At 36.4% G+C, this 21,976-nt stretch overlaps 6 protein-coding genes and 1 pseudogene across 7 annotated transcripts in view; 5 read left to right on the forward strand and 2 right to left on the reverse strand.

Moving 5' to 3' along the window:
• Positions 1-6,073, reverse strand: part of LOC108193242 (ATP synthase subunit gamma, mitochondrial) — a 72,764-nt gene extending 66,691 nt beyond the window's left edge. The window contains exon 1 of the transcript XR_010285580.1: positions 6,062-6,073. The gene's annotated coding sequence lies outside the window, so the exon portion shown is untranslated. The remainder of the gene's footprint in view (positions 1-6,061) is intronic.
• Positions 3,646-5,544, forward strand: LOC108194378 (uncharacterized). Its single transcript, XM_017361328.1, has one exon. The coding sequence runs from the start codon at positions 3,646-3,648 to the stop codon at positions 5,542-5,544; it is 1,899 nt and encodes a 632-aa protein (XP_017216817.1).
• Positions 6,074-6,117: 44 nt separating the features above from the next.
• On the forward strand, positions 6,118-9,702 carry LOC135146784 (calmodulin-binding transcription activator 5-like). The gene is made up of 4 exons (XM_064081323.1): positions 6,118-6,291; positions 8,291-8,985; positions 9,299-9,332; positions 9,499-9,702. The coding sequence occupies exons 1-4, from the start codon at positions 6,118-6,120 to the stop codon at positions 9,700-9,702; spliced, it is 1,107 nt and encodes a 368-aa protein (XP_063937393.1).
• Positions 9,699-12,961, forward strand: LOC108196380 (calmodulin-binding transcription activator 5-like; annotated as a pseudogene).
• Positions 12,962-13,877: 916 nt separating this feature from the next.
• On the forward strand, positions 13,878-14,399 carry LOC108193131 (cell wall / vacuolar inhibitor of fructosidase 1-like). The gene has a single exon (XM_017359649.2). It carries the CDS (start codon positions 13,878-13,880, stop codon positions 14,397-14,399), a length of 522 nt encoding a protein of 173 aa, XP_017215138.1.
• Positions 14,400-15,620: 1,221 nt separating this feature from the next.
• Positions 15,621-16,326, forward strand: LOC108193132 (cell wall / vacuolar inhibitor of fructosidase 1). The gene has a single exon (XM_017359650.2). It carries the CDS (start codon positions 15,719-15,721, stop codon positions 16,232-16,234), a length of 516 nt encoding a protein of 171 aa, XP_017215139.1. The 5' UTR covers positions 15,621-15,718; the 3' UTR covers positions 16,235-16,326.
• Positions 16,327-19,366: 3,040 nt separating this feature from the next.
• LOC108194336 (uncharacterized) lies at positions 19,367-21,935 on the reverse strand. 2 transcript variants are annotated; one of them, XM_017361288.2, is made up of 4 exons: positions 21,660-21,935; positions 20,521-21,301; positions 19,999-20,134; positions 19,367-19,871 (listed from the first exon to the last, which is right to left on the reverse strand). In XM_017361288.2, exons 2-4 carry the CDS (start codon positions 21,056-21,058, stop codon positions 19,808-19,810), a joined length of 738 nt encoding a protein of 245 aa, XP_017216777.1. In that variant the 5' UTR covers positions 21,059-21,301; positions 21,660-21,935; the 3' UTR covers positions 19,367-19,807. The 2 variants fall into 2 exon arrangements, with proteins under 2 accessions (XP_017216777.1, XP_017216778.1); XM_017361289.2 differs by having other exon boundaries at positions 19,367-19,868; positions 21,660-21,932.
• Positions 21,936-21,976: the final 41 nt, after the last annotated feature.

The following is a 21,976-nucleotide window of genomic DNA, read 5'->3' on the forward strand; positions in this document are numbered from 1 at the left end:
TTAATAACTTATATGTCTAATTCAGCTTTTCATTTATAATCCATTTATTTATATCCTACTTTCAACAAGTAGGTTCTTTTAATCTTAGGCAAAAAACTCTTTAGTTTTGTGACTACAACAAACTATGTATCCCCAACATCAGGACAAATTAACAAAAATGTAAAGACACCAACATGTACTGTTTAAAACTTGAGGCAGCAACACAACATTCCAGATCATAACCTTAGTGTGTACTGAAACGGAGGAGGCCGATAACTACCTGGATTTTTGGCCTAATAGGCTGAGGTTATCGAGTTCTCGACATATCCATCAAATTTTCATCTCGAAAAGACTCAGGCAAGTAATCGGAAATGCTGCTATCTCCATCGAAAATGCGAGCTCCTTTTATGGGCAGACCCAGGTGGCACACGGAGTGATCGGAAATGCTGCTATCTCCATCGAAAATGCAAGCTATTTTCATGGGCAGACCCAGATGGCACACGGAGGAACTTGTGGACCAAACAAATCCGCCATCACCGGTTTTCAGCAGAGGCGGATCCTGATAGGGGCAAGAGGGTCAGTCGACTCCTCTTAAATTTTTGTCCCTAATTTTACATAATTACATAATGTCGTGCAACAGTAAAAAATTACATAATCTGAATATTAAATTTTCGTTTTCTATTTTATCATTTTGGTATCCACGATTCTAATAAAGATGGACATGACTTATTTATGTTATGAACAGTAAAAAATTACATAATATGAATATTAATTTTTTTTCCTTTGTTTATTCTCATTAATCATTTTTACAAAATATTATATACGACCTCACTTACTTCTGAGCTGGATCCGCCGCTGCTCTTCAGCAAGCTGGGCGTATGGATGTAAAGTTTTTTTTTTTCTTCTTAATCAAAACACATCTATCTTTGCCTAATATATATTTGGTGTTCTGAATCTCATTTTAAAACTTAAACAATTGTAACAGTTAGTTAATATATTAATGTTTATACTATGGGCTTTGAACCAGGGACGGAGCCGAGAAGTTTAGCGTGGGGTGGTGAAATAATATGCGAAGTTTGATAATAGAATCTCACTTGTACGGACTAAAAAATTAAGTTCAGAAAATTACGGTAGCAAATAGTATGTCTTCGACATGCCTGTACTAGCAAAAGGATAAAGAGTAGAACATTGGTTCTAATCCGTTACAAACAGGACTCATATACATATATGTGCAAAAAGGAGCTGAAGTTGAAGTTGCAGGTCAATGCTTGTCAATTTTTAATATTTTAATGGCCAAACACACAATTGTTCACATAAAAATATGCATTATTTATAGGCTTTGGGGTGGCAGTGACAGGTCTTGCACCTGCTTTGTACTCTGCCACGCCTTCACTTGTGATTTTGGGGATTTTCGTAGAGCTCTGACCTCCTGCTACACCTTCACCCATGTAAATCGTTTCTAATTTTGGTGATCTAGATTAAGGCTTTGATTCGTTTAATAATGACTTGTTATCGACTATAGTTATAGTCATTCCCATAATTATTAGGAGATGTTGGCGTATAGTCGATATTGGTTAGGGCTTGAGTGGGGTGGGCTTTGGGCCTCTCAAGTCTCACCTCTCACAACTTCTATAATAATAATGACTAGTAATCGATTATGGTTACTAATACTACACTACTTTTCTCTTTTATTTCTCTACTTGTCTGCCCAGAGTTATATGTACTCTTTGAATCAAAATCATTTACCGCATGAAAAAGTGTTATCTTGTTATCGGATCTGAGAAACGATGGATGTGCACAACTCTTTTACTATATAAAGTGAAGATGAACTCTAGGAATTAAGTGCTTGAGGCAATGCCTTTATGGTGAATATTTTTTCTTCTGCTTTTGCTATGTGCTTTGTTGTTATTCTTCATCTGATTTTTACAGTAATTTTTTTCTACAGGGATGTGCATTCCGTATAGTGTTTGTGGATTACTTAACTTCCGTTTTAAATTGATTGCGGAGTTGAGTGATCAAGTGGTTCCGGCACCAAGTGCTTCCCTTAAAATGTTCACACACTTTCTTGAGGCATTGCACAAGGAGGGCTTTCTCCTCGAGCAGGATTTCAATGGATTATCGCAACCTAAATGACAGCTAGAGCTAGAGAAAATACCTGCAATAAGTTTTTATGTGTATATACCCTCTCCTCCCTTTTTTTTATTAATGAAACTAATTATTTATATATCTTTTACACTATTTCAAGATCTTATATTCATTCGTGCTTTGGTTTTGGGCACGAAGCTCATCCCGAGGAAGATGATTTTAACAATGCTTTGAGGAATGCAATTGTGTTCCATAGAGGTGTGGCTGCTGATAGATATATGACAAATGGATTTACTTGTAGAGGAAATGGTAAAGGAGAAAGACAATGGTTAATGGTTGGTACTGCTGGTTTAGAACAAGAATCAAGGATCTATGGACATGCGGTTTTCATACAATCTTGGGAGATCAAAAATGGGATATGGGAATGGGGATACTTGAATTCACGAGGACGTAAATGGGGTTTAAAGCCATACAAAAGTTCTGGTACATCAGGCCATGGAAATTCTGCTCATACAATGGTGCAAATTCTGCTAGATTGCCAACTGTTCAAAGACATGTCTTAAGATTTTATGGAAACCAATTTTCTTCTCTAAGATTTACTTTCTTGACTTTCTTAAACAGAAACGTTAACATATAGATTACGGGCCTGTTTGGTTAGCAGAAACCGGAGCTGTTTTTAGCTTCGGCTTTTCTTTGACCCGTTTGTGTGAATAAGTAGAAACATATTTTAGAAGCTGAGAATGCTAGTTTTTACTTCAGAGTTTTTGCTTCTTTTCTAAACACTTTATTAACATATTTACTTCCTACTCCTACTCCAACTCCAATTCTTCAATTTAAGCCAGAAGTGACTTCTTTTAAGTTTACCCAAACGATCCTACATCTTTTCTCGTTGTTTATTATTATTATTATTATTATTATTATTAATTATTATTATTAATTTAAAGTTTAAACAGGATATTTTTTGCTAAATGTGTTTAAGAAATAGAACAAAGTTCCATGTAGTCCACATATTTACCGTAGTACCGTAGACCATGTATGTTCTGCAACTATAGAATGACATAAAAACATTGCAAAATGTGTTATTTTGCAAATCATGTTCTATAAACATCATTATTTTGTTAAAAATTTTGACAATCCTAGATATTCTACAAGTTAAATAGTGAAAAACACATTATTCTGCAAAACATGTTAAGTTTGCAGAACATATTTACATATTAGAGAACATATGTGTTCTACTTGTCGAATATAAATGATTTTCAATATTTTTCATGAAATAGTGATATTTATAGAATGTATTTCACAAAATAACAAGTTTCATACATTTTGCAATGTTTTTATGTCATTCTATAGTTGCAGAACATACGTGGTCTACGGTACTACAGTAAATATGTGAACTACACGGAACTTAACTCTTAAGAAATATGATGAAATAAATAAATTCTATGCGGTTTCACTAAACATATACATTTAATTAACAATAATTTTATAGATACACAGAGCCCCTGCAAAACCCTAGTCCCAAACCCCTCGTCTCCTTCCCTGTGACTCAGTGAGTCGAACGCTTAACCAACCGGCGACGCCATGGACATCGATTTGGACGATCTCGACGCTCCAAATCAAGGTCCTTCACGACGCGCCAGGTTTGCTCCGAAGAACTCTAAGTTCAAACCAAAACCTAAAGCAGAACAATCCAACTCAGATTCAATTCTACCTGTTAAACAGGAATCAAAGTCTGATTCCATCGCTATCGTAAAGGCTGAAATCGAAGACGTTGTGAAAATTGATGATGAATTAAAACTTGACCCGATGTTACTAGACACCACGGAGTATCCGATTAAGGAGGATTTGATTAGTGTTGGTGAAGATCCGATGGAGCTGGATTGTGTTGGGGGGGAAGATGATGTTGTTAGAGAGATTGATGTGTATTTTGCACCTTCTGTGGATGTTAATTCGAAGTTGTATGTTATGCAGTATCCGTTGAAGCCGTGTTGGCGTCCGTATGAATTGGATGATCAATGTGAGGAGGTGAGGGTGAAGCCGGATTCATCGCAGATTGAGATTGATTTGGCGGTTGATGTTGATTCGAAGAATTATGATTCGAGTAGTGGAGTGAGGATGAGTAAGCAGGTGTTGGCGTCTTCGGGGAATTTGCCTTGTAGGAGTGGTTATGCTGTTGGAGTTTTGGTTGGGAATAAGTTGTATTTGAATCCGGTGAATGGAGCTGTGCAGCTTCGTCCGTCGTTGAAGCATATGAATGACGGAGAGGAGAAGAAGGTAGCGAGGAAAGTTAAGAGTGAGAATGTGGAGGATTTAGGGGAGAAAGATGATTGGATTCGTCTCAAGTATAATGGCTCGAAGAGTGATGCTTCGAGGCAGTATTTACACAAAATGATGGTGGAGGAGCGTGATGAGATTAGGTTTTTAATGAGTACGGGTGAATATGTTGATTCGTTTTGTCCGCGTATGCTAAATAAAAAAACCGGTCCTACAAGAAGCGAGTTGCTTAAGTTGCCTCTTGAGGATCGTATTAAGACTTGGATATGTGAGACCGGACCGGTTCATCGATATAATGTACTTAAGTATTTAGCTGCGGGTGATTCTGAAGAAGATGTTTTAGTACTTGTTAAGAAGCTTTGTTGTTTAGTTCAAGGACTATGGGTTCCGAAGAGTTCGTTGTTGAAATTGGAAGGAGTTGAAGCATTAGTTAGGGATTATGCATTGTATCTGTTTAGCAAGAATCAGAAGATTAATTTTGGTGATATACCAAAAAAGATGAAATTGAAAAGTGCAATGGAAGATGTGCTTAAAGTTTTTGCTATACGGAGACCTGATTTGAAAGATTGGAAGTTCAAGGAACCCCAAGATGTGTCCTTTGTGCGAAAACATCCGGATATTGTTGATGAACAAGATAAAGCTTGGGAAGTGAGAGGTGAAAAGTTATACATTCAAATATATGGAAAAGATCCTCCAAAAATGGATATGACTGCTAAGGTTGTTCCGAAATTGAATGCTAATAAAAAAGTGGCAGAGGCTTCACCCCAAACACTGCCTGTTAAGTCTGTTATATCGGATAAGGCTCGTGAAGTTTTATTGAAGGCGATTGAGAAACTTTTGCACACTCACAAAGTTTGCAACTTTCAGAGGCTAGGCCAACTTTTACGGGATACTAGTCTTGAAGTTCCCCCACCTCCAGAACGTGAACTGCGGGAAATTATTAAGGAAGTTGCTATAGATATTCATGGTGTGTTTGTTTCAAAGACATCGCCCGATCACTCATATGAAGGATTGAGGAGGACTGTTATTGACCTTCTTATTGTTGAAGGACCAAATGCAAAGCTTAGAAAAGCTGCTATCATTGAAGCTGGCAAAATAAGGCTTAAGAGGGCAGATATACCTACAGTTGAATACAATAAGGTTATGCAGGAGTTGTGTGTCTCGCGAGGCTCTGTTTGGACGCTGAAAAGTGGTGATGGAGATTAACATTCGTAATTCTTATTTTGGGTCTATCTACACCACTTCTTATTTACAACTGGTCATTTGAAATATTTATTAATTCAAAATGATTTGTATCTTATACTCATTGAAATGAAACTAAGGAATAGACTGTCAATGAATTTTTGAGCTACATTCTATTGTTTTTGAACATTTATATATTTTATATGAATATTATGATGCTGCATTATGTCAGTTATCCTAAATTGAATGCTGTGTATTGATTACACAGTAGTGGAGAGGACACGGGCAATTTTCACATTATCTTGTTACCATTTCAGTCCTGGACATCGTATACTTGTTTTATGCTTAGCCTATGATTGGCCGTTCTTGTGATAGTCTGCATGCTCACAATTGGAACAATTCTATGCCACTATTTTTTTTTTTATTTTTTTTTGGATTTCTAATAAGTTTGCAATACCAGAAGAGCTTGTACTTGGATTCATTCTTGGTTTGTTGCCTTGAGTTTTGTCAAATATTTGCTCAATTACGAGCCTTTGTTCTTTTTTGTTCTTTGGTCTGAAAACCAATGACAGTTTCGGAAGATGGATGACCACTGTCATGACTGATTCTCCAGATTCAGGGTTGACAGGTGACGAGAATTTGGAATATTCTATTTCAACTGATCAGAAAGCGTCTACTTCAGTGTATCACGATCAGCCATCAGGCTTGGAACAAATATTCAGTATAACCGATGTCTCTCCTACATCCGCTCCTACAACTGAGGAAACCAAGGTTCTTTTTTTCAATCTCTACACGCTGCCTTTGACTGATATTGTCATGTCACATACTGGATACATTTTATTAATCTCTAAAGAGTATCTTCTATATTTGCTGAAGAAAATATAATATAAAAGGATGAAAGACTGGGAATACAATTCCAATATCTTCTGACATTAATATATATGTTATAGCATCATGCTTGTTATGGATAGACTGGGAAGTGGAAAGATGCATTTAGAAATTAAGTTCGGAAAAATTTGATTGAGGCTTTATTTACTCTTCCATAATGAACTATGATCATACAGCCGTTGGAGTTTTACAATCATTCTGCTTTTATATAATAGTAACTTCCACCAGGAGATATTCTGGACAAATACACTTGTTGTATATGCACAGTATCTATAATGGTACAGGCACAGCTTTGGAACTCCCTAATTATGTGTAGCTTATAATAGAAAAAGTTATATTTTGCAATTTTGTAAGTTATGGACTGGCATATGATATTATCCTAGTCACAATTATATTTAATCTTAAATATTATCCCGACCTGAATTTATTTTTCTATTGATGTTTGAACCTTATGATTTCAATTAGTTTAATTCACTTTGGAAGTCCTGTAGTGAACAGAACCTTAAGTGGCTTATCTGCTGCTAATTTTAATAATAACTGTTGTAGACTAACGCTTCCAATTCCAAACTTTTTGAAATGGAAATAAACAAAGATGAGCTGCAAGCACAAATGAGAAGTACTAGATATTAGGGGTGTCAAACGGATAAAACGGATACGGATTTGCCCATATCCGTATCCGAATCCGCTTACTGAAAACCGTATCCGTATCCGGATCCGTATCCGCAAATTTTTTAATTAAAATATCCGTATCCGTATCCGCCGGATATTATCCGGATAAGGATAATATCCGGATCCGTTTTTTCAAACACACAAAAAAAAAGATAGTTCCCTTTCTCCAGTAATAGTCTTCCACTTGTAGAACTGAAAAAATGTAAACAAACAATATTAGTTAAAACAAGTTTGTTGACCAGAAATGAGGAAATAGGTGGTTAGCAGATCTCAGATGAAAACACAGATGTCAAAACTGAAACAACTTCCTTCCCAGGCCAGAGGTTGTATGGAATAAGCACACTTAAAAACTGGTGTAACTTGATTGGGGGCTTGATAGTCGAAGAAATCGTCAAATCTAGCATGGCGTGGGATATTCGATTTTGTTTCTAGGGTTAGAAAAGGGGAGGGGCGCGGAGCTATTAGGTATTTAGCTTTGGGGAACTAGTCGGTGTAAGCTGTAAAGTGTAAACTAATTACTAATGTGGTACACTGGTGTCTGGTGCTATGGTTATGTGACTATTGTATTTCTTTTTGTTTTTAATTTCATATTTTTATATTTTAAAATATTAATTCTTGTTTTAAATTTACATGAAAAAAACAAAAAATATATATAATAAATTTATATAAGTACTATTATATATATAATATTAATATATATATATTATTTATTTATATATTTATTTAAATGTTTTCGGATACGGATATTTTCGGATACGGATACGCCTATATCCATATCCATATCCGCAATCTCCGGATTCGAATACGGATAATATCCGTTTTATTTCGGATACGGATTATATCCGCTTTTTCCCGGATACGGTAACGGATTTTTCGGACGGATATCGGATTTTCCGGATTTTTTTGACAGCCCTACTAGATATGCTTCTGAATAAACTGAAGAGTACCTAAGTTGTAAGACTTAAAGGGCAGTTAAAAATTATACTTTTGTGTTTTCTGATCCCTGCAGTGTTAGGACAAATGCATTTGCTAATTGTTATTGACTTTAAAAAATTGTTCATTAGCAAAAAATTCGCCAGTCTACGGTTACTCTGAAAAATATGTTACATACTTGTTTTTCCCTTTCCATATGAAGCAGACTTTTGTTTTTAATTGTATCTTCTTGATTTATATAGATAATGTTGTCATTGTTCATTAGTACATACCGCTGCAGATTCTAGTTGGATATTTTCATAAAGCACATTCCCCATTTGGAAAGTCCAACTTACTTCTTGTATGTGGAGATGAATGTTTTCGTGCAGAACTTGTTCAACCTGGAGTTTACCGTTCTTTTCTTTCATCACACAAACCTGGATTAGTTGATCTCTATGTAAGCTTTGACAGCCAGAAGTCCATCAGTCAAGTTGTGAACTTTGAGTATAAATCCCCTCCGATGGAAAATTTGATCAATTTGACAGATGACGAATCGAAGTGGGTGGAATTTCAGAATCAAATGAGGCTTGCTCATTTACTGTTCTCTACATCAAGGAGACTTGGTACATATTCTACTATACTATCACAAAATGGCCTCAAAGAGGCCAAATTGTTTGCTCAGAGAACAGCCCAAATTGGCAATGACTGGGGATCTTTTTTGAAATATATTAAAGACAATAGATTATCATTTCCACAAGCAAAAGACAATCTGTTTGAGCTAACTTTTCAGAATAGACTACGGGAATGGATATTGGAAAGAATAGCAGAAAGATGTAAAGTTACTAATTATGATGATCAAGGCCAAGGAGTAATTCATCTGTGTGCTATTCTTGGTTATAAGTGGGCCGTATATCAATTTTCATTATCTGGCTTATCATTGGATTATTGGGACAAATTTGGGTGGACAGCTCTTTATTGGGTCGCATCTTGTGGAAGGTAAATAGGTCATATTCCAGAAATTTTACTACTGCTTGAATAACTGCACCCTGTTTGACACCCTTTTTTTCCCCTTGTGTAATAGTCTTCAATTTTTCCCTTCAGAATTAATTAGTGAATTCTTTTCTGCTGGCCACTGCAGTGCATTGTAATTGCAGTTATCATTTTCATATCTTTTTTCCAAGTTCTGATTCTATTCTGAAATTTATTATGTTCGACTTTGAAAAAATGCTAAGGGAAGCCCTTCTATTATAATGTTTCAGAGGTATATTTCCGTGTGTGTGATGCTGCTGACTATTATATCTCATTTCAGGGAGGACATGGTTGCATCTCTTCTATCTGCTGGGGCATAGCCAAATTTGGTCACTGATCCCACTTCAGAAAACCCTGGTGGATGTACAGCAGCTGATCTTGCATCGAAGCACGGTTATGATGGTTTGGCAGCTTATCTTGCAGAAAAGGGATTATTGCAACATTTTGCAGATATGACCATAGCCGGAAATGTCACTGCAGATCGCTTCAACTAATTCTACTAGCCCTGGGATATTTACTGAGGAGGATCTGTACTTAAAGGATACTCTGGCAGCTTATCGAACAGCTGCAGATGCAGCAGCACGCATTCAGGCTGCATTTAAGGAGCAATCACTTAGGGTGCAAGCCAATGCAGTAAAGTTATCTAATCCTGAGGATGAAGCACGCAATAAATTGCAGCAATGAAGATTCAGCATGCATACAGCAACCATGGAACGAAAAAAAAGATGCTTGCTGCTGTTCAAGTCCAACATCGATTCCGCACTTGGAAGATGCGAAGAGACTTCCTCAATTTGCGTCATCACACTATCAAAATTCAAGTAAGTTACACTTTCCAGTATGACTAGATAATTAAATCATATGACTATTGAAGCAAATAAGATTTCAGTGTCCTTTTGATTGTTAAACGAACAGCTCCCCATGATTAAAATGTCAAGACAATAAGTTGGAAATAAGACTGTAACTGATATATCATACATTCTAATTATAGAGTGATACTGTTTAGCTTTACCTGTTCCTGTTATGTAGGCTGTTGTAGACTAATGCTTCCAAGTCCAAACTTATATGAAATGGAAATAAACAAAGATGAGCTGCAAGCACAAACGAGAAGTACTAGATATTCATTTGAATAAACTGAAGAGTACCCAAGTTGTAAGATATAAAGAGCAGTTAAAAATGATACTGTTGTGTTTTCTGATCCTTGCAGTGTTAGGACAAATGCATTTGCTAATTGTTATCGACTTCAAAGAATTGTTCATTAGCAATAAATCACCAGTCTACGGTTACTCTAAAAAATATGTTATATACTTGCTTTTTCCCTTTCCATATGAAGCAGACTTTTGTTTTTAATTGTATCTTCTTGATTTATATAGATAATGTTGTCATTGTTCATTAATACATACTGCTGCAGATTCTAGTTGTTGGATATTTTCACGAAGCACATTCCCCATGTGGAAACTCCAACTTACTTCTTGTATGTGGAGATGAACGTTTTCCTGCAGAACTTGTTCCACCTGGAGATACCGTTCTTTTATTTCATCGCACAAGCCTGGATTAGTTGATCTCTATGTAAGCTTTGACGGCCAGAAGTCTATCAGTCAAGTTGTGAACTTTGAGTATAAATCCCCTCCGATGGAAAATTTGATCAATTTGACAGATGATGAATCAAAGTGGGTGGAATTTCAGAATCAAATGAGGCTTGCTCATTTACTGTTCTCTACATCAAGGAGACTTGGTACATATTCTACTATACTATCACAGAATGCCCTCAAAGAAGCCAAATTGTTTACTCAGAGAACAGCTCAAATTGGCAATGACTGGGGATCTTTTTTGAAATATATTACAGACAATAGATTATCATTCCCACAAGCAAAAGACAATCTGTTTGAGCTAACTTTGCAGAATAGACTACGGGAATGGCTATTGGAAAGAATAGCAGAAAGATGTAAAGTTACTGATTATGATGATCAAGGCCAAGGATGCGCTATTCTTGGTTATAAGTGGGCTGTATATCAATTTTTGTTATCTGGCTTATCATTGGATTATCGGGACAAATTTGCGTGGACAGCTCTTCATTGGGCTGCATCTTGTCGAAGGTATATAGGGTTATATTCCCGAAATTGTAATACTGCTTGAATATCTGCACCCTGTTTGATACCTTTTTTTTCCCTTAAAAATTAATTAGTGAATTCTCTTATGCTGGACGCTGCAGTGCATTGTAATTGCACTTATCATCATATTATTTCCAAGTGCTGGTTCTATTCTGAAATTTGTTATTTTCGGATTTTAAAAAAATGCTAAGGGACGCCCTTCTATTATAATGTTTCAGAGGTGTATTTCCGTGTGTGTGATGCTGCTGACTGTTATATCTCATTTCAGGGAAGACATGGTTGCAACTCTTCTATCTGCTGGGGCAAAGCCAAATTTGGTCACTGATCCCACTTCAGAAAACCCTGGTGGATGTACGGCAGCTGATCTTGCATCCAAGCATGGTTATGATGGTTTGGCAGCTTATCTTGCAGAAAAGGGATTATTGCAACATTTTGCAGATATGACCATAGCCGGAAATGTCAGTGGTTCACTGCAGATCACTACAACTAATCCTACTAGCCCTGGGATATTTATTGAGGAGGTTCTGTACTTAAAGGATACTCTGGCAGCTTATCGAACAGCTGCGGATGCAGCAGCACACATTCAGGCTGCCTTTAGGGAGCAATCACTTAGGGTGCAAGCCAATGCAGTAAAGTTCTCTAATCCTGAGGATGAAGCACGCAATATTATTGCAGCAATGAAGATCCAGCATGCATACCGCAACCATGGCACAAAAAAAAAGATGCTTGCTGCTGTTCAAATCCAACATCGATTCCGCACTTGGAAGATGCGAAGAGACTTCCTCAATATGCGTCGTCACACTATCAAAATTCAAGTAAGTTATGCTTTCCAGTATGACTAGATAATTAAATCATATGACTATTGAAGCAAATAAGATTTTCTGTGTCCTTTTGATTGTTAAACGAACAGCTCCCCATGATTAAAATGTCAAGACAATAAGTTGGAAATAAGACTGTAACTGATATATCATACATGCTAATTATAGAGTGATACTGTTTAGCTTTACCTGTTCCTGTTATGTAGGCTGTTTACAGGGGTTTCTAAGAGAGGAGAAAGTACCGAAAGATTATATTTGCAGTGGGAGTGGTTGAGTGGTCTTCAGATTCCTGATGAAGCTACCAAAGACCCAGAACAAGAAGGTGAAGTGGAGGAATTCTTTAAAGCCAGCAGGAAACAGGCTGAAGAGCGTACTGAGAGATCTGTTATATATGTGTTCAAGCCATGTTTCGTTCCAAGCGAGCTCAAGAAGATTACAGAAGAATGACTAGCACATAATAAAGCGGCTGTAAGCAATTTTAGTGTTATATGTATATATACTGTAAAGTTTGAAACACTATACCAATATGCATTAACCTGCTTGACCTTTCTATGTGCAGCTTGAATATGAGGGGCTTCTCAATCCTGACACTGAAATGGGTTAATTTAGCACAAGATAACGGAGAGAGTATATGCTCGTAAGGTTTTATGCGGTTTATTGATCAAGTGCTTACTTTTCAATGGTTCAAAGAGCTTAACTATGTTAGTACTTTCGTGCTGTTGAGAAGGCCTGTTCATGTCCTTGATCATGTTAACATGACCTTTTAAGTTTGTAATTCGTGTTTTTATGTTGTTTAAGAACTTTATCCATGGATTTGGATGGTGGATGGTGGATTGTTGTTTTTTTTTTTTGCCAAAAGGATTGTTGTCTTTATGTTATTATTTTTTTAATTCAAGGTATTGTTATGTTATTATATTTATGTAATTATATTTTGTATTGTATTTAATTTATGTATTTTTCCGAATATGTATGTATTTATAAGAATTAAAATAGAAATGGATGTTCATATATGTTGGTTTTTTTTTTTTTTTGACGGACATATATGTTGGTAATATTGGATATATTATATATTTTATCTGGTGATTGTTGCAGTAATTTTTGTAGTATACCAAGTGTTAATTTTGGAAATGTAGTATCTCAAACACATAAAAATGTTTCCGGAAAAAATCAACCGTGTTAGTGTAAACTTGACGGTGATACACAGAATATTTAGCAATTAAGATGTGTAGTATAACAAGTAGTAGTTTTGAAAATATGTATCCCAAATGCTCTAACAATTTCACACACAAACTGCGAACACACAAAGTGCAATTTTCTCTATTATACTATCTTATCATGAAAGATTTGTTGCTAAAAATTCAATTACACACAAGTGAATTTTAGATAAATGCAAACCAATTAACACTCAGAATAACCTCATTACTTATATGCAAATTTTAGATAAATGCAAATCAATTATTCAACTTCATCTTCTACAAAGAATACACAATTTTCGAAAAAAATTACAATTAAGATCCTGTGATGTGTTGTCTTCAAAGATTTTTACAACAATCCTGATCATATCATTATAAATGAAGTTCAGATAAAATACGAATCAAATATTCATCCTATTTTAATACATGCCTGGATCCTAGTCATATATATGTTCATCTTCTAACAAGAATACTCAATTTTCGAAAAAAGTTACAATTAAGATCTTATAATATCTTGTCTTAAAAGATTTCTATAACAATCCTGATCATGCCATTATAAATCGATGAATTTTAGATAAAATGCGAATCAAATATTCATCTTATCTTAATACATGCGTGAATCCTAGTCATATAATTTTTTTGCTATAACTTGCCTATAAAAGACACATCTAACATCTTACTTATGTCCTCACTTATTCCATCCCTCTTGTTTATCTTGGTGCAAAACATTTTACAACATAATGTTGCTCAAAATTTCATCCAAAGCCCTAGTGAAATTTATCCTTTTGTTAGTTTTGCTCAGCCCATCAACCTTCCAAACCGAAGCAAAACATGAAACCAACCTTATAATAGCCATATGCAAGAAAACTCCCAACTATGCACTATGTCTCTCGACTTTAAAATCAAATCCCAACAGTTCGAGAGCAGATGTAGCCGGTCTAGGATACATCGTGGTCGAAACCGTGAAGGCCAAGTCCACTGCAGGGCTCCAGACCATCGTCAAGCTCTCGAGGTCCAGTCCGGTCCTGAAACGAAAACTAAGCGAATGCTGGCAGAAATACGATGCTATATTGAATGATTTTGTTCCAGAAGCAGAGCAGGGTCCTCCTAAGTTCGCTGTTGATGGAATGAAGGGAGTTGCAGAGGTGACTACGGATTGTATCAAGGATTTTCAAGGACTCGAAGCGCCATTGCCTACGATTAATCAACTTGTGCACGATCTTTCGCTTGTGGCTGCTTCCATTATAAGCAATTTGTTGTGATCCAGAGCTCTACAGAGCCTCACGTATGAGTGCGTTCACGGGTGTGTACTCTTCGAGTCTGTTCATTGTTCAAAAAGTCGGTGATTTATCATCGATTAATTCTTATTATGTAGCATGACGAACTGATTAAATCTCTGATTATTCAATTAATCATCTGATTAATCTTCAATCTCCGATTAATTTTCTTAGTCGTTTCACAACAATAATTGCAACCAGCTGATCTAAAATTCAGGATATCTGATATAATTGTTCAACAATTTATAAACGATTCAAATTAAAGTTGTTCAACAAATAATCTGCAAATTATGGGCATGGAAGCTTTATCAGGATCAAGAACAGCTCAAGCATATCAAAGTGTTCTTTTGGTAGGCTTTGTTGATGTGTAAATTTGTGCCGGGAGCCTAACTGCATATGATCTAAAATTTTAAGGGCCCTCGATTTTTAAAATGATAAAACTTTAAAATTTATGTCAAGGATGTAGTGAAATTATTTATGTGATATGATCTTTTTTAATTGAGTCGGGTCTGACAGACAAATAACGGCGAGTCACGACCTCGCTGAGGTAGAGAATACAAATTCATGTGGAACAGAGAATATACGATTTGCACGTAAATGTCAAGAACATGTTATGTGGTCGTACACTACAAATTCAGATTTATATCTAGGAGTAATGGCTAGAAAATGCAGAGAAAACATCAATTCTTCGTTGTCGTGAAGAATGGATACTCATTCTTCACTAAAAGGACATAACTGGTACGTGGCCAATTTTACAAGGACCAAAACCCCACCATTTTCTCAAATCTAACCTGATTTGCATGATTGAGCCGGTGAGTTTACTAAAATACCCCTCAATAAAGATTATTGACATGACATAGTTGAACACACTCAACAGGTGTTTGATTCATGATTAATGAGACTCGTCAACGATGATATGAACAATCGGAACATCAAACTCTGGTGTTGGCGTTTGGATTAACAATTTTATAATATTACAAACTCAATCTCATAATCTCATTTAGAGAGTAAATCATTTCTTGCACTCTTATTGGGATGTCCATTCCTATACCTCTGATTCTTATTCCCGATTCTCGTTCAAACTCACCATCCAAACGCCCTCTCAATAATCCAACAATCTCGTGCACACCATCATGCAATAATTCATTTTTAGTGCTCCTTTAAAGAGTCCCTAGCAAACTTTGCAATAGCTTGCCTATAAAACACACAACATCTTACTTATGTAACACAAATCATCACTACTACTATTATCAACTCAATCATTCCCTCTCATTTCTCTCTAGTACCAAACATTCTCCAACAAAATGTTGATCAATCTTTCATTTATAATCCTGCTTCTTGTACTGAGCCCATGCTCCTTACTAGTCAAGGCACAGCATCAAACCAACAGCCTCATATTAGACACATGCAAGAAAACTCCCAACTATGCACTCTGTGTCTCGACTCTAAGATCAAATCCTCATAGCTCGACAGCAGATGTGGCCGGTCTAGGCCTGATCTTGGTTGGCGCTGTGAAGGCCAAGTCCACCGCGGGGCTCAAGACCATCAGTGAGCTTTCGAGGGCCAACCCGGCACTGAAAAAGAGGCTGAGCCAGTGTATGGAGGATTACAAGATGATACTGAGTGCATTTATCCCGGAAGCAGAGCAGGCCATAGGAGGAGATCCTAAGTTCGCTGAAGATGGAATGAATGGAATTGCAGACGTGACTGCGCAGTGTGTGAAGAGCCTTCAGGGAGTTCGAGCCCCGTTGCCTAGTACTAATAAACTTGTACATGATCTTTCTCTTGTGACTGTTTCCATTATCAGGACAATGTTGTAATTCACAGGACTCTCATATCTACAAAGACAAATGTGTGTCTGCGTAGGTACTGATTTCTGTTTCGCATATATATATATATATCTGCAAGAAAATACTATCTACAATAACTTAGCTCTAGTAAAACCATTTTACCTGGTGACGGGACGGATCTAGTAAGAGGCACAGGGAGACAAGAATCCTCCCTTAATTTTTTTGACAATTTTTTTCACAATTCTAAATTCTACAAGATTAAGGATATTCCCCCACAAAATTTAATAATATATATAAATATTTTTCAAAAATTTGTTTGGTGGCCCCCGAGATACAACCAACAACCTTATAAATTATAATCAACACATGCAAGAGAACTCAATTATGCACTATGTGTCTTAACTCTAAAATCAAATCCTAAAAGTTCGACAGCAGATGTACCCAGTCTAGGCTACATCGCGGAGGAGACCGTGAAGGCCAATTCCATCACAGGGCTTAAGAGCATCAAAGAGCTCTCGAGGTCCAATTTGATATTGAAACGGAGCAGGGTCCTCCAAAGTTCGCTATAGATGGAATGATTTGAATCGCGGAAGTCAGTAAGCAGTGTATCAAGTAAGCAAGCAAGGACCTCAGCCCCGTTACCTACAATAAACAAACTTTTACACGATCTTTCTCTTGTGGCTGCTTCCATTATAAGCACGATGGTGTGATGCAGAGGACCACGCCATGTACAAATTACAAGCACACACGTATTACGTTTATGCGTGTCAATGTGGGCGTTTGGATTAAGGTTAGGAATGGAAATCAGGTATGAGAATGGAGGGTATGGGAATGATATGAACCGAGAGGTGAGAAATGTATAATTTAACCATCTCAAAAAATAGCAGTTCTCATTTTATAACACTAAATAACTAATTCAAACATGTATGAGATTGATATTCCGATACTCGTTGACCACCTAAAGTTGACCGACCCAGGTTACAAATTCCAAGGTCTCGCTCAATTTAGAAATACGAATATAATTCAGCAACGATATTACATTGCATCTTAGTTCTTTTACTAATGTCTTTGCCTATAAAAACAGCAGATAACTTGCTACAACAATCGTTTGTCACGAATCTTGCTACAACAATCGCTTATCAGAAACTCGGACCCTTCCCTTAAATAAGTACTAAGAAAATCATTAGTAACGGAGCTTATCTCTCTCAAACAAACAGTACACAAACAAAAATCATGAGTCCGTCAAAACTTGTGTGCCATCAAAAATCATGAGGGGGATTTTCGGAAATATCACAAATTTTCGAAAAGAAAGGATAATTGTGTTAAAGGTGTTAGGCTACTGGTGTTATTATGTTTTCCTTACACGGCCCACAGATTATCATCGACACAAAATGTGTGCCCAACTGTCTAAATTAATAAGATAAGGATAACATTCTCACTCAGTTCTTGCCAGCTTTACTTTAATGTCGTCACCTTTCTTTATGGATTGAACTGCCATGCCGTTGAGAGATGAGGCTCACCTTCTAACTTTAGTTCCTACAACTGAAATAGATAGTTTCAAGAAATCTGACATGTAGAAATTTGACTAAGTGCAACTTCACTCTGAAGTGGATGTGCAGCTACATTTGCACGTGAGTGAGAATGAAAATCGGGAATGAGAACATGGGGTACGAGAATGGGTATCCAAAAAGATGTCACAATATTGCATTACATGTCACAATATTGCTAATCCAATCACGAATACATGGATTTGAGGTTTTAATTCTGATTAACTGGACTCGTTAATCATGATCAAATGCCTCCTTTGCGTGCATCTATATATTTCATATATTCTTTTCATTATAATATGTGTAACAAGGTAGAGTATCTCGAAATCGAAATGACCAAGTATATATCGATAGTTTAGTAATAAAAATCTGATATCGGTTCGACTCGGCTGCATTTTTTAAATTCAATTACTCGAGCCGAATTTCTAAATATTCGTTTTCAAACACCCAAATAATCTGTTAAAACAACTGACTCGGTAGGTTTATGATTTCCCGTTACTAGACCGAGTCAGCTGATTTTTACAACAACCAACTGATTTCGTAGGTTTTTGATTTCTCGTAATTAGACCGAGTCAACTGATTTTTACAACACTGGTACACATGTTCACCTTCCATCGAAATCCTCCTTTTGCTGATTAAATCTATAAGTGTAGCATATGAACAAATATCAAGATGGCCAAGTTGGTTTAAGATGCCAATTAAGGTTTAATCTACAGGGATCCCATTTGGTCTGCATATTTTAATCCAAGAATTCATATGCCTATATGTATTAAGATTTTCATGAGCATATCCCTCTAGCACAGCTTTGTGATTCTGCAACTTGCAAGTAAAAAAATGAAGCTTTGATGACTTTCACTCCTCATTGAGTTGCTAAAAACTGTTTCTACACTAGTGTGCTCTACTTTTGCCTCAGAAGTGCTCTGTGGTCTGTAGATTTGTTCTTTCTTGCAAATTGCTTCAGAAAGTATTAATATACTAGTAACAAGTAGCACAAATAGTGGGAATAATATGAATAAATCAAGAAAGTATTAAAAAATTTATAATGGACCAAAGCTTGATCTTCATTATTATTTATTCTAATAGTGGTAATATGAAGCTGTGAGTTCTAGAAGCAAGTAAATAGTTTTATAAGCTTCTAAATTCCTGTTCTTGTACAAATTCTTGAAAGTTTTCTAATGTGCTTCTCAATACAGAGATACAACTAAAATGCTCATGTGCTTCTAAAACATGGTTTAGGGATCTTGCATGTGTCTAAGTTCTCTGATATGCACACAAACAAGGAGTATTCTAATTTGTACAGCATAGGTAACATGTAACTGTTCCCAATGAAATAGATCTTGTTTAGGTAACATAACACATAAGATTAATATTATTTTTGAATTTTAGTCAACTGCTGATCCTAGGAACAGGCATGGAAACAGGGATAACTAAGTTGCAGAAGGTAGTGAGACAATATTTTTTGTAAAAGTTATGCGTAAAATCTGGAAGTTCCAGGTTAATAGCATCGCATACCGGGTGCCCCGTGAACTCTCTACGAGTGCACACAATGAAAAACAAATTTGTATCAAATTTTCAGATGCGTATAACATTGTCAATTCTGAGAACATTAAGCATGTTAAAGCAAAATCAACTCTATATTGATTTACGGAAATTTTATTCATCATTATTGTCAGCATGAAACTTATTGTGGCTACAATCACCATGATCTAGAATAATATAACATGTCTATTGTATTTACAAATTACACTAACCAGCTGTTGGACTTTGCCCTGGAATATCAGATTTTAACAGGAAATCTTCGGATCGGAGGCCCTGACCATTTGGTGAAAACATAGAAAATCTGCATAAAACTGGACATGTGATAATACTGGCTTATAAAAGAAGCCACCAGAGACTGCATTAAAAGTGCCTTGAGTAATGATCAGGCTTACAGCACTTGCATTGCTTATTGTTAGACGCCACAACTCAAAAAAGTCTTTTGCATGAACTCCAAGAAGCTTGACAAATTCATATTCTTATTATTGTGTGTATAAGGATGTAAACTTCAGATGCCATTTCATCTTGCTTCTTTGCTCCTTTTATTATCAGGACTTGAAGTAGAAATCTGTCGTGCAGGACTGCTAGTTGCCAAGGAGCAAATAGAAATCGCTTTAGGGATAATAAAGATGAGAAATTTGCAGAAAATGAACAATTACGAAAACCAAAGCAAGCTAGTTGAAGAGAGGAGGGATAAAAGATATGACATACTTGGGAGATACGGGCCTGAGTACATTAGTACCAGTAAGAGATAAATTCAAGTAGTTTCCATGTAGTAAGGAACCATCCTCAATAGCGGACTCTGGAGAGCCTGGGAAACTTGTTTCAGAAGATCTAGAGGGCACACCTACATATATAATTAACAGTATCATGAGTATTGCTATTTGTTAACTTCAAATTAAGAATGACATCAACAACTACAGCAGCAGCGAGAGAGCCATGCAAAATTTTTATTAAACATTTCTAATCAAGGTCTGTCCCGTACATTATCAAAAAGGTAAAGCATAGTTCACATAGGAAGAAAAAGATGAGCTTTCTGAAAGTTTATTACTAATGTAGGGTAAATTGTAAATAAAGAACTCAACTATACTTTGTAGGAATCACAGAGTTTGTTATTGTTATGCTGGAGCAAGGAGAAAACAGCCATTACAGAAAGCAACAATTCTTCATGATAGAGGAGAGCAGCTAGAAGACAATACACAAGTGATATATGCAATCAAGTACGATTTATACCTTGAAAGAGTATCACAAGAAAGAAAACAATGGTGAAGAGCATGGCAAAGAGGTTTCCACTCGATGATGATGAGGCCTTGGCAGCTTTTATTTTCTTCAATGCCTTAATTCGCTCAACCCTTGCCCGTTTCATCATCGCTAATTGTGCGATCTCTTTAATAAGCTTCTGGTCATAAGCATCCAATGACAGACCTCTAGGTGGTCGGGGAGGTTTCGTGGCACTTTTAGTTTTACGTTTCTCCTTCCCTGTTTTGTGCTCTTTAAAATCAACAACCACTGTTGCCTGCACCTTTTCATCCACCAACAACTTCACTTCCTGTGGAGAAGTGACACTGCCATTTGATAAACCCAAACTCACCCCATTTCCAGCCTTCTCCAGAGCATCAACACTATCAAATCCTTTACATAACTTGTTAAAAAAAATTCTTTCCAACTTGGCAGCTGAGACATTGTCAGCTCGTTCCGCTTGATCACTAGTCGTCTCACCAGCCTCAAGATCAACTCCAAAGTCTCTTTCTATCACTGGATGTTGATCCATCAGGGATCCTACTTCTCCTTCCTCAAAAGCCTTAAAACTCTTGTCTACACAGAAAATTGGACACTATACGAACATACAACCACCCGAATCTTCCAGAAAACCTCGCTACACTCTCAAGAACACACCACCAATCCTGATCAATAAATTTAACCCAAACCCAAATCACCAAAGTAAATGTATCATCTCCTTAAAAGCCTCTTAACACAATCCCACATGCTTTTTTCAAAAACAGATAAGAAAACCCTGTAGAAAAATTCATCAGGCAATTCAGTTGCCTACACTAAGTACATATACAGAAATGACAAAAGAACAAACTTACCACTTCTTTATAAAAAACACACATAAAGAGAAATAATTAAACTACAACATTGAGTGTAAAAAACCAACAATTGGAATCACAACTTTCTTCTGAAAAAAGGAAAGAACAAAAGTAAAGACACAAAATTATCCAACCCAAAACAGTAATGAAACAACAAGATCAAAACTGACAAAAACATCATCTTTATCTTTACATAAAAGAAGAAGCATGCAAAATGGAGATAAATGCTCATAAAAAGACAGAATGTTGAGAATGTGTGTGATGAAAGGAAGGAAATTTTACCTTTGGGGGAGTGATTGAGGAAAGCCCAGATCCAATGTAGGAATAAAGCCAGCTGGGGTTATGGGAATTCTTGAAATGAGTGTGTACAAGACTCTCTCTCCCTCTGATCTCTCTCAGTATGATCTCTCTCTCTGATCTCTCTCTTTGATATCTCTCTCTGTGCAGTGTGTTGTGTGACACGTAGGAAAAGAGACAGAAAAAGATGAATGCACGAGGGATTTGGGGACAAGCAGGAAAGTTGTAATTAAGGACACTGACTACACACTTCACTGTCAAGTTCAAATTTTGTACAAGTACAATTTTTAAAATCCAAACCA

Source organism: Daucus carota, chromosome 7 (assembly GCF_001625215.2).
Source record: "Daucus carota subsp. sativus chromosome 7, DH1 v3.0, whole genome shotgun sequence".
Classification (NCBI taxonomy): domain Eukaryota; kingdom Viridiplantae; phylum Streptophyta; class Magnoliopsida; order Apiales; family Apiaceae; genus Daucus; species Daucus carota.